Genomic DNA, 12,785 nt, shown 5'->3' with positions numbered 1-12,785 from the left:
CGCAATAACGACGCCACATAATGGATAAGCTACGTTTAAAGATAATTTTCTAAAGGAATACCTTTAACATAATTTCGAGGGCTAACCACTCTTAGAAAGTCTGTACACCGGATTACGCTTAGATTAGCACTACCAAAGGCAGGGACTTCAAAGATTACGCGTAATCCCATTAGTACAGTCAAAGGTACGGCTCTGTACACCGATTACGCGGAGTGATCAGTCCCTCGCATAATTTGATCATATTTTATCAGGAAATTATATACGTATAGACTTGGACATTAAGGATGGTTCTCAAAGAAACGGGCGTGGTTTAAAAACGAGATTTTCCGTCGCGATGGCGGCAAGTCAATGATTTTGATAATACGCGCGACGTCTTACAGCACGGTGTCAATGTGGATTTTAGCTATTTAACGATATAGTCAGGTCGATGGTTGACTACGAGCGAACTTTATAGCGGTACAAATAGCGTGGATGTCTTACCAGAGATCATGTTAGCTTTGGCAGCTGTAAGTTGAAACTGGCTCTCTAGGTACTTGGGTAGAAAGGTGTATAGTCCAGCTATGGGTAATATATGAAGTACGCTGCTGGCAGTTCGGCACAACAGAATGTCGTTCTTCAGTAAACGACGCATGGCTGCCGGGAAATCTGTCGAAGAAGGACAAAGATCGGTATTAGTTTAAGCGGCTCCGATTGGGTGGTGCCTCGAAGGGAAGAGTACCTTTTAAAATAGGTTTCTTGTTATTCCTCCGCCGTATTTGTTTCCGTTTGGCAATTAGAATATGGTCGGCGTTCGCGACCTTGACCAGGGCTCCAGGAACATTACCATTGACCAGAAGTTTGTCGGCCTCCGGCGGTTTAATCAAACTGTCAGTCAGAGGTCCGTTGCCGAGCAAGTGTTGCGGGGGGAGAGGAGGGCCCAAGGCGTGGGGGCCCCCGCACTGATGTAGAGGAGATTGGCACCTGGAGTCCGGCTGAGTGGGCAGATTCCTCGGAAAGGCCATCATGGGGAACGCCGTCAAGATTAGAGCCGCTCCCACGATGAACACTCCCAGCCACCAAGCGCCGATCCACTGAGGATTGTCAGTGGTCAAACCCAAAGGGACGTCTTCTGGATCGGCGAGCAAAGTCGTAAGCAAAGTTTAGTTGTAACAACCTTACTAAAAGGAAATATAATTCGACTTACCGAAAGGGAAGTTAACGTAGACCCCGGTACAGAAAGAGCCCAAGAGGAAGCCGAAAACTGGTCCGAATATTCGAACTCCGATGGTAATACCTGAGCGAGTGAGAGCGTTAAGAGCGTTAAGTGGTTGGAACCTATCATCGCGTAAGATTCCGGGGCTTACCGAAATAGAGAGGAGATTCTCTGGTAGCGACGTTGTCGTCGATGTACGGAATTCCCAGCGTGTTGACGGTGGTAGCTCCGATTCCGATGAAGAGTAAGGAGATGAAGAAAACCGCCAGCACCGTGTGCGTGATTTGGCCCTGTTGATTGGGCTTGCCCGTGGCGTCGCAATTCCTCCGAGAGCGAAGCGCGTTGGCCTCCGGGTTGGCAGCCCGTTCCTTGGCGTCGCTCTCGTTGTCCCAAGGCGACGAGCCGTTCCATCGATGGGCCAAAGACTCGTTGAAGAGCGCGTCCGCGTTTTTGGCGAAGAAGGAAGGAGCTTCTTTCTCGTCTTCTTCGCGATGGCACAATTTCGACTCCAAGTCGATCAACGTCATGTTTTCGTGTCCGCCGGCTCTGGCCGACGCCGGCAAGAGGACCTCGCCCCCCAAAAAGAAATGAGGCGTGGAGCAAAGGATGGAAGCGAACGCGAATACCAGCATTCCACACGCGATCCACCTGGGCCGGTGACCCTGCCCCCCGTAATAAGTCAGTAACAAGGCGCCGCCGATTTGCCCGATCTCGGTGGCCGACATGATGATGCCCGTCGTCTTGCTCTGGATCTGATACAACTTCTCGATCGTCGTCAAGACGCTGACGAAATACGTATAGTACATTCCCTGTTGATCCCGTCATCCGCGAAAATGATACGAAAGACGGTCGAATTAGTTTCGAAAAAGAAATCGATAAAAAGCCGAGGTTAGAGAAGAAACACTGACCTGAAGGACGCTAGTCAAACAGAAAACGGCCAAGAAGGCCTTTTTGTTGGCGAAAGGTTGAAGCCACTTGGGTCGAATGGACCACAAGCCGCAAACGTAGTCGTTCTCGTCTTCGTCGTCGTCGTCCTCGTAGAACGGACACTGGCGGTCGACGACGGCCACGCGGGAATGGTGCTCGCAACACAGCGGAACGGTGCAGTCTTCCCGCGCGATCGGTGGCAAGATTTCCCCCGAAGGAGCCCAACCGTCCCCACCCAAATTATGAGTCTTGTCTAAGACGGGCGCCGTCGTTATAAGTCCGTTGCCGCCGTTGACCGCTGGTAGCGTCGTGGGCGGGCAGCCGTTCGTTCCGCCACCGCCATTCTTAAGTTCCCCGTTAATCTCGCCCGTTTTGGCGAACACTCCGTTTTTAACGTCCTCCTTGGGTAAGCCGTTCGTGCCCGGTATCCGACGCTGCAGTCCGCCGTTGCTGACGACGCCCGGATGACCGTGCCACGGGTCGATGGGCGACTCCATGGCCCAAATGTCGCCTTTCGCTTTCCTGCGGACGAGAACCAAAAGAACGAATGTATTAGCGATATCATTGGCGTACACCCGCGCGACTCCGCGAGTAAACCTTTTACCCAAAAATGCTAAAAACGAAAACGTCCCATCTCGCGAGAAGAAAGAATCGAAGGGGAAAAAAGAGTCGGTTCAAAGTTGTTTACCTTGTAAATAAAACTAGTACGATAAAAAAACCCCCAGCGCGCGGCAAATACGGGCAGGCGTCTTACTTAAATTGAGTGATTACTAGCGTTCTCGGTGACTAGTAAAGCAATTTCTTTCCCATCGGGATCGCGCGGGGAGGATTGGCGGAGGGAAGCCCGATGTAGCTCATCGACTTCAATCATCCCCGGATCCATTTCGCAACCGCCGATACAAAAAAGACATTAGCCCGGACAACCAAAGCCGTACTACGTAGTAACCAACCGCGGAATCCTTACCACCTTAATTAACGACCAATTACGATTAGTAATTTTCCTTATTAGAATTTTAGTATTCGTCGCTTAACTCGAACATTTTCAAAACCACCAAATGACGCGATAAATTTTGAAGTAATCCGAAATATTTTGGTCTACCAGACACGGACTTTTAGGCATCTCGACGAGTCAGGTTGTAATAATGGAGTATTAAAAAAAGCCGGTGAATAAAAAAACACGTCCGTAAGTTTTAAAAGACTACGTGCCCGGTTGAGAGGTAGGCAGCGAAAAATAAAAAGGGATGATTATGTCATAAACATAATAAAGCTTGGCACTAGCGCGCGGGCAGGAGGGTGGGATCAGAAGGACCTTTATTTCAAGATCACGTTCCTGCTAAAAAGAGAGAGAAATAATATCCGTCAATTACCCCTTTTCTGGGAGTCATTCCTGTAAATGCGAAACAGCCAACTCTCTTCTCTCCCGCGAGTGCGATTAACATAATGTTTCTCTTTTGCCCTCGTAGATGGCGGGACGAATCACGCCCGCTCCACCCGGCCATTTATATCACGAGAATGTTTCGCAAAAATGTATTTATGCATAGCGAGAATGACTATGGCAAGTCATTTTTAGCGTCGCTACCATTCCTTCTCACGCTCGAAGAGTGAGCGCCTGCCTTCGGTACAAAGTCAAATCAGCCCGGAATTTCATTGGTTGCCTAAGGCTAGGCCCCCACTGGCTCTCCGTTTCGTATCCGTCCTGCCTTCCACGAGGCATGGTCTCCGTTACGAAGCAAAGGCTTGTTAAAGGCAGTGAGCGCCGGGCTTTAAACTGACGTCTTCCGACTTGCGCCGGAGGAAACGGTCATTCTTCGTTTTAACAACTACTTATAAGGGTTTCTAGTTAAAGTGAAACGGGATAACCACATTCACCTCTCTCAAATTATCAATGGCATCTAGGAGCAACAGACGCAAGGAGAACACCGCTAGCCTTTAAACACGCTAACGCGGTGCTGTGTACAAATTTCATTGGACGGGCCTTTACGCTGAACGTTTTACGGGCGGGGGGAAGACAATTTCCGAATTTTCCCCTTCCGACGGCAGCAGGCGCTGAAGTGTCTAACCAATGAAAATTGTACGCGAGAAAATGCACGATGTCTGACGGGTTGCATTCTCCTTGCGTGTTTGTTGCTCCTGGGTGGCATGGAGACATTCGACCAGGCAGAAAGGTTCGATCACTTTGTAACTTCCTCGCTTTCCCAACTGGATAACTTCAATTTAGGGTAAATACTTTATGTTTAGATGGAAGGCACTTAGAAGACAGTGCCATCATTAAAACTAACTATTGAATCTTGAAGAACTGAATTTTCCAAACAATTTTACTCCATATCACCGCAGTAACCACTAATACAAATTTTAAACGTTTGTTTAGAAATACACAAAACGGTAGACAGGGTTGCCACAAAATTTTCAGATTTAAATTTAAAAATTCCCTATTTTCCCTGACCATTTTATGAGATTTTCCCTGACTTTTTAGGCCAAAAATGGTATTTTATACATACTTTTATCCGAAGTTAATAAATTTAAATGGACTTATATTTCAGTAAAAAGGCTATTGCAATGTTGAAAAAATTAGATCAAATTTCAAGGAAATAAATGATAATCATAAAATTTGCCATAGATTTCTAGAGTAAAATTACCTTCAAAAAGTGCCAAGATAGAATTTAATTCCCTGACTTTATACAAATTCTTAAAATTCCCCGACTTTTTAGGCCCATTTTTAAATTCCCTGACTTTTTAGGCCCATTTTTAAATTCCCCGACTTTTTAGGCCCATTATTTAATTCCCCGACTTTTTAGGCCCATTATTTAATTCCCCGACTTTTTAGGCCCATTATTTAATTCCCCGACATTTTAGGCCCATTATTTAATTCCCCGACATTTTAGGCCCATTATTTAATTCCCCGACATTTTAGGCCCATTATTTAATTGACTGACTTTTCTCTGATTTCCCTTTTAGTTTAATTTGGATTTTACTTCAAATAAAAAAGGCTGGGGGGTATCAAATGAAACGATTGCCGTCACCCCTTTTGGGCCGCTGGTGGTATTGCGAAAGAGCTCAAGGCGACCCGGTTGGGCTCCACCTCAATTTCCCCGTTTTCGTAACCAACGTGATACTGTTCTCCACGTTTTCACATTTTTTCTTCATTTTTCTATCCACGTGAACCTATCTATCTCTTATTGAGTCTTTTCTAACCCGCTTTAACTTGATTTCATTTAATAAAAAATTGACAACAAGGGCCGTAATTTTTCCGTCATATCAGCCGGCAGAAGCTCACAGCGGGAGAACCAGATTCTAGGAGTTGTCCCTCAGTAAAGTAATTGCCGGCGGGTGGAAGGTGAAAACCCACCCCCGCAAGTTTTTGCCTCGACTATGAACTACAAGGTTTGAGTGTCGAATTTTATCGGAGATACACAATGTATCGAGAAGATTCTAAGAGTTTGTCTTTCGCTGTACGTAATCCAGGGTTGGCAAGAGCCAGGCGGACTAGCTTAAACCACCCTGGTTTAAATCGGGTTTAACCACAGGATAAAATCCATGGTTAAAACATTAAATCGGATTTAACCACAGGATAAAATCCATGGTTAAAACATTAAATCGGATTTAACCACAGGATAAAATCCATGGTTAAAACATTAAATCGGATTTAACCACAGGATAAAATCCATGGTTAAAACATTAAATCGGATTTAACCACAGGATAAAATCCATGGTTAAAACATTAAATCGGATTTAACCACAGGATAAAATCCATGGTTAAAACATTAAATCGGATTTAACCACAGGATAAAATCCATGGTTAAAACATTAAATCGGATTTAACCACAGGATAAAATCCATGGTTAAAACATTAAATCGGGTTTAACCACAGGATAAAATCCATGGTTAAAACATTAAATCGGGTTTAACCACAGGATAAAATCCATGGTTAAAACATTAAATCGGATTTAACCACAGGATAAAATCCATGGTTAAAACATTAAATCGGATTTAACCACAGGATAAAATCCATGGTTAAAACATTAAATCGGATTTAACCACAGGATAAAATCCATAGTTAAAACATTAAATCGGGTTTAACCACAGGATAAAATCCATGGTTAAAACATTAAATCGGATTTAACCACAGGATAAAATCCATGGTTAAAACATTAAATCGGATTTAACCACAGGATAAAATCCATGGTTAAAACATTAAATCGGATTTAACCACAGGATAAAATCCATAGTTAAAACATTAAATCGGATTTAACCACAGGATAAAATCCATGGTTAAAACATTAAATCGGATTTAACCACAGGATAAAATCCATGGTTAAAACATTAAATCGGATTTAACCACAGGATAAAATCCATAGTTAAAACATTAAATCGGGTTTAACCACAGGATAAAATCCATAGTTAAAACATTAAATCGGGTTTAACCACAGGATAAAATCCATGGTTAAAACCAATTTTTTTTATTAAAAAAAATTGAGAAATTAATTAGAAATATTGAAAAAACTAAAACTTAACCTTCACTTTTTGTCGCAAGTAATGAGAGTTAGATATAAGCAATTAGGGGATCTTCCAAATTCATTGCGTGAAAATACGCTGCCATGTTAGGGTATATAAGTCTGCTATACCTCACAATGTAAAGGTACTGTCACTCGCAAAAACGTAATTTTGAAATCTGGTAATTTGAGCAATGAGGGCTAGATATAAGCAATTTGAGCATCTTTAATTAATAGTTTTAACCGGTTTAAGTCACCGGTTAAAACCTTTTTTTAACCATACTGGATTTTTAAATTTAAAAAAAAGCCGTTTTTTTGCCAACCCTGACGTAATCTCGACGTAATTGGTGATCAGCCCCTCGCTCTGTCGTTTTCAGGTCCAAGAATGAATTCCAGTTAACAGAGGATAGGACCCATTGAGATCATTTTTGTCGAGAGTGACGCTAGACGGATAGGGGCCAGCCAATAAATGATAATCGGGGAAAATGAAAAACAGCGTGTTTCGGTCCGTCTCGGGCGTCTAGAATCAGCTCGACGATGGAGTGTCTCACTCGTTCAACATCACGTAGACATCTCTTCAATACCCTTCAATTTAACCTTGAAATTCGGAAGACGAGGGGGCAGACAAATTTCAATGAATATTTATAAAAATTCAATGATCATTTCATTAAAATGATGAAACAGGATGGGCGCATTTTTTTTAACTTTCGCGCCTATTATAAACTATTCCAGTCAGCGGTACCGTATATTAGCAATGCAGATTTCCATTTCAAAAGTGGCCAAGGTTGGTGGCTATGGGGGGAAAAACATAAACAGACTAAAGAAGAAATCACCGATCATAGAAAGGGAGCCAATTAACCAATTCGCGGTAGCTGAAAGTTTTCTTTGTTATTAGTCTAGCGGAAGGCAAAATCAATAAATTTAAATGGACTTATATTTCAGTAAAATGGTTATTGCAATGTTGAAAATATTTCAGTAAAATGGTTATTGCAATGTTGAAAATATTAGCCAAACTTTCAAGGAAATAAATGATAATCCAAGAATTTTTAATATATCTAAAGTAAAATTAACTTTCAAAAAGTGTCAAGAGAAAATCGACCTTTTACAAATTCTTTAAATTCACTGACCTTTCCCTGACTTTTTGGCGCCATTTTTTAATTCCCTGACTTTTCCCTGTTTTCCCGGGCGCGTGGCAACTCTGTTCAGGGTTCGTACAAATTCCCGGAATTAAATTCCCTGACATTTCCAGGTTTTCCCTGACCAAATTGCCCAATTTTCCCTGACCATTTTTGTAAAATAAATGAATGGTTTGAGATAAAAATCTTGAAAAATGTTTTATTTCAAAAATGTATTTGTCTGATTTTTTTGGGGTCATTTTAAAGTTCCCTTACTTTTTGGGACCATTTATAAATTCCTTGACTTTTCCCTTTAATTTTCGAAACATTTTAAAATTCCCTGACTTTTCCCTGACCTTTTGGAAACATTTTAAAATTCCCTGACTTTTCCAGGTTCTTCAGGTTTTCCAGGTAGTGTACGAACCCTGCTGTTCGTCTACCGCCCTTAAAATAGTTCCGCTAATATTTAACTAACAAGATTAGTTACGGAAATTAATTATTGAATTATATTGCAATATATGGGCTGACTTTTCCAGGTTTTCCCTGACCATTTTTGTACCATAAATGAAAGGTTTGAGGTAAATTATTGAAAAATATTTAATAAGGTTAATACATATTTGAAAATTTTCCTGATTTATTAGGGCAATATTCAAATTCCTTGACTTTCCAGAATCATTTTCAATTTCCCTGATTTTTTCATAACCATTTTCAATTCCCTTGCTTTTTTATAACAATTTTCCAATTCCCTGCTTTTTTATAACCATTTTCCAATTCCCTGCTTTTTCATAACCATTTTCCAATTCCCTGCTTTTTCATAACCATTTTCAATTCCCTGCTTTTTCATAACCATTTTCAATTCCCTTGCTTTCTTATAACATTTTTCTAATTCCCTGCTTTTTTATAACCATTTTCCAATTCCCTTGCTTTTTTATAACAATTTTCCAATTCCCTGCTTTTTTCATAACCATTTTCCAATTCCCTTGCTTTTTTATAACAATTTTCCAATTCTCTGCTTTTTTCATAACCATTTTCAATTCCCTTGCTTTTTTTATAACAATTTTCCAATTCCCTTGCTTTTTTTATAACAATTTTCCAATTCCCTGCTTTTTCATAACCATTTTCAATTCCCTTGCTTTTTTATAACAATTTTCCAATTCCCTGCTTTTTTATAACCATTTTCCAATTCCCTGCTTTTTCATAACCATTTTCAATTCCCTTGCTTTCTTATAACATTTTTCTAATTCCCTGCTTTTTTATAACCATTTTCCAATTCCCTGCTTTTTTCATAACCATTTTCCAATTCCCTTGCTTTTTTATAACAATTTTCCAATTCTCTGCTTTTTTCATAACCATTTTCCAATTCCCTTGCTTTTTTATAACAATTTTCCAATTCTCTGCTTTTTTCATAACCATTTTCAATTCCCTTGCTTTTTTTATAACAATTTTCCAATTCCCTTGCTTTTTTTATAACAATTTTCCAATTCCCTGCTTTTTTATAACCATTTTCCAATTCCCTGCTTTTTCATAACCATTTTCCAATTCCCTGCTTTTTTATAACCATTTTCCAATTCCCTGCTTTTTTATAACCATTTTCCAATTCCCTGCTTTTTCATAACCATTTTTAATTCCCTTGCTTTCTTATAACATTTTTCTAATTCCCTGCTTTTTTATAACCATTTTAAAATTCCCTGAGTTTTCCTGATCGTGTAAATATTTTCGAAGTAAAATTTATTTTTAAATTAAATACTTTGTTAGAACTAATATTTATAACTAGTACAGTGAACTTAACTCCTTAATAATGTTAAAAAGACCACCAAATAGCGGTAGCAAACTAAAAGATCGATTCTACAACATAACACTATCTCTTTTCTATATAATTACCATCAACACCCCGAGAGTATATATCAGTCTTCGGATCTAATCATTTTGTATCGTTTTCCTTCGCTTCCTTTATATTCTTTAAAAAAAATCCCAATTTCGGGTTAACTCGTTTACAGAAAACTTCGTCTCGCCTCGCCTCAATCAACTTTATATCTTTTCACAGACGACTCCTAAACGGCTCGAGACTGAGAAATAAAAGATCGCGTTCTCTTTTTCACTTCGTTAGTTTCGACATCGACACTCGAACGAAAATTTAACGTAAAAGCAACAGGGGAGAGGGGAATAATTCCCATTAAGGGGTCTGACCTAATTTCGTTCCTCTCGCGACTACTTAGACTCGCCAACCCCCCCTACCTCCATCCTCAGTCTCTCATTTTCCCGAAAAACCTTTACGTCATTATTTAAAGAAACGGCCAAACCACGCTAGGAAAAAAATAAATAAAATGTTCGGGCTAAATAAAACTTTTTCAAATGAAAGAAAAATTATAAACGAAACGGCGTGTTATGACTAAGGCTGGCATAGAAGCGAGCCAAATAACACACGCAGTCGGAACTTTTCAAAGGGGTAAATAAGTTTCGAAAAATAAAATATTGGACCACATCGTAAATTAAATAGAAAACGATTACGAAAACAGAATGAGTATATTTAGTCTTTCCGCGACATTTTGACGGCGCACTTCAGTTGACGTTTTTATTAAATACTTATAGGACGAAAAAAATATTAATACACTCTTACAAGGAGACATCCCGAAGTGTAACCCACCGATTTTGTTCAAACTCGGGGGATTCGTAGACGTTCATGTATGATGAAAAATCCTAAAGGGAATTCATTCCATGGGCAACCGTTTTGACATGGCAACGAAAAATGTTTTTGATAATACAAAATTTTCCCATTGAAAATAACAAGGGATTTTGAACTCAAATTGATCAAAAGTTGATCAATCATGATGTTTTTATTGTCAATTTTTATTTATTTTTTTCTTTTTTTGGCATTTTCGAAATTTTGAATCGGTCAGAATCCCATGTTATTTTCAATGGGAAAATTTCCATTTGTTGTTGTCAAAAACATTTTTCGTTGCCATGGCAAAACGGTTGCCCATTGAATAAATTCCCTTTAGGATTTTTCATGATACAAAATCGGTGGGTTACACTTCGGGATGTCTCCTTGTTCGTTCAATCGGAGTTAATATATTCAAATCTGTCAAATAGACGAATTTGAAATGCGATGAAATTTTCAGGTGGGTGGCTGGAATTAGCCGTATTCACTAATCGGTAAAAAGCAGTTTTCAGCTCATTTTTGAAGCGTATATTTGAGGTTTAACCGCTGGGCAGACTAGATTGAAAGCGCGCGTACGGCGACCTAGTTCCGCGTTCTCTCCGAAGTACTCACGCGCTGTCGTCAGGAAAAGAAAATCAATATCGTTCGAGTACTACAGCCGGCCTAGTCTTTGCGCGCGCAGGCACAAAAGCTCGCACGCGCGCGGGAACCCGAGCCTTACGCGCGCCGACGATTTGAGCTGAAGGCTTGACCCGGTTGAGATTCGTTGACCCCCTGAGAGCGACCAACAGGGTTGCCGAACGTCTTTTCCCCAGAGCCCCCGACACCGATAAATCTCCAGGTCGTCTCGTATCTAAGATCCAATTTGATACGTATACCGTCGAAATGGGCTGACGCGGAGGGGTAGAGACGACGTCACCTGGTACCGTTATCGAAGGCGTAGGTAGGCTACAGACTCTCGCATTCAAAACAAACGCGGAGGGGGGAAGGTAACGGGGGAAGGTATTCCGAGAAAAAGTAGACCTCGGCAACGAACTAAAAATAACCTTCTCTACCTTTGTCGCTATAATTACCAATTAAGTTTGGCTATTTTCCTAAGACGAACTCAATCTAATCAGTCAATTTCAATTAAAAGCGTTCCAAGTGTTTTGAACTCGAGACATCGAATATTCCGACATAACCGAATTAAATTAAATTAAACTTTAAAGCGAGCTTTAATCCCCGTCTATTTTAAGAGCCTCTTTACCTGGTATATAGAGTCTGCGTTATTAATAATTCCGGAGAAGTGTCGACGCGAAAACAAGGTATTGTTAACAACTTCTAGGAATCCTTATATAAGAGTTTTAGTGACGCTAATATAGCCGCCATAAGAGAAGTGGCGCGGTTACCAAGACAACGAAGCGCTATGGCCAATTTTTGCTATTTAAAAAGTACGTCTACGCCACGTCCTTCGGGATCACCGAAAATAAAAATACCAAAAGACAAGAAAACAAGCCAAAACATCTATTTGGGCTTCTCGAAAATTTATTGATGGTAAGAGAGCGAAATTGATATTGGCTTCGGAGAGACAAGATGGGCGCTAAATATAGGTCCTTCATTTTTTAAACACAACGTTCATTTGACGACAGCTTATATGTCAGCTTCATTGACGTAATATAGTCGCTTACCACTTGTTAAGTTCCAAAAATATATAGTGTTGTATAAGTAGGAACATTTTCCGGAAAATGACAGAGGCCTTTTTTCCGGAATTTTTCCGAAAAAATATTTTAAATTCCACGATTAGTCTCATATTGTTTGTAATTTTAAATAAAGCGGCATTTTCGCCTCATTTTTTCAAATCTAAAAGTAAAACTAACCCTCTAGACTAGTTTAAACTGATTAACAATGTAACACTATTAATGTTTTGCTTACTGTTATTAAACATTTTATATCGATACAAATTTAAAAACATTAAAAACCCTTAAAAAGTAATTTGTTTGAATTTTTCCGATTGCGGAAAAGTTTCCGGAAAATTAACAACGCTAAAGAAATATATATTCCTAATCCAGGGTTGCCACAAAATTTTTAGAATAAAATTCCTTGTTTTCCATGACCATTTTAAGAGATTTTCCCTGACTTTTTAAGGTTAAAATATGTATTTTATATTTTACTTTTATCATAAGTTAATAAATTTAAATGAACTTTATGTTGAAAAATTAGCTAAACTTTCAAAGAAATAAATGATAATCATAGAATATGTCATAGATCTAAAGTAAAATTACCTTCAAAAAGTGCAGATATAGAATTGAATTCCCCAACTTTTCCCTGGATTTTTACAAATTCTTAAAACTCCCCGGACTTTTTAGGCCCATTTTTAAATTCCCCGACTTTACCCTGTAATGCCATACATCACGACAAATAAA

At 39.7% G+C, this 12,785-nt stretch overlaps 1 protein-coding gene across 4 annotated transcripts in view; it reads right to left on the bottom strand.

The window, feature by feature from the left end:
• Positions 1-12,785, bottom strand: part of LOC149935049 (solute carrier organic anion transporter family member 74D-like) — a 46,194-nt gene that overhangs the window by 1,882 nt on the left and 31,527 nt on the right. For all 4 annotated transcript variants that reach the window (XM_090154325.1, XM_090154326.1, XM_090154324.1 and 1 more), the window contains exons 2-6: positions 2,101-2,641; positions 1,344-2,001; positions 1,184-1,273; positions 719-1,108; positions 481-645 (exon numbers count right to left, since the gene is read on the bottom strand). In XM_090154325.1, the coding sequence (XP_090010451.1) occupies positions 481-645; positions 719-1,108; positions 1,184-1,273; positions 1,344-2,001; positions 2,101-2,641 (1,844 nt within the window). The remainder of the gene's footprint in view (positions 1-480; positions 646-718; positions 1,109-1,183; positions 1,274-1,343; positions 2,002-2,100; positions 2,642-12,785) is intronic.

This window comes from Leiobunum rupestre, chromosome 7 (assembly GCF_980474605.1).
Source record: "Leiobunum rupestre chromosome 7, qqLeiRupe1.1.hap1, whole genome shotgun sequence".
Lineage (NCBI taxonomy): Eukaryota > Metazoa > Arthropoda > Arachnida > Opiliones > Sclerosomatidae > Leiobunum > Leiobunum rupestre.
This window is presented reverse-complemented; position numbering and strand designations above follow the sequence as displayed.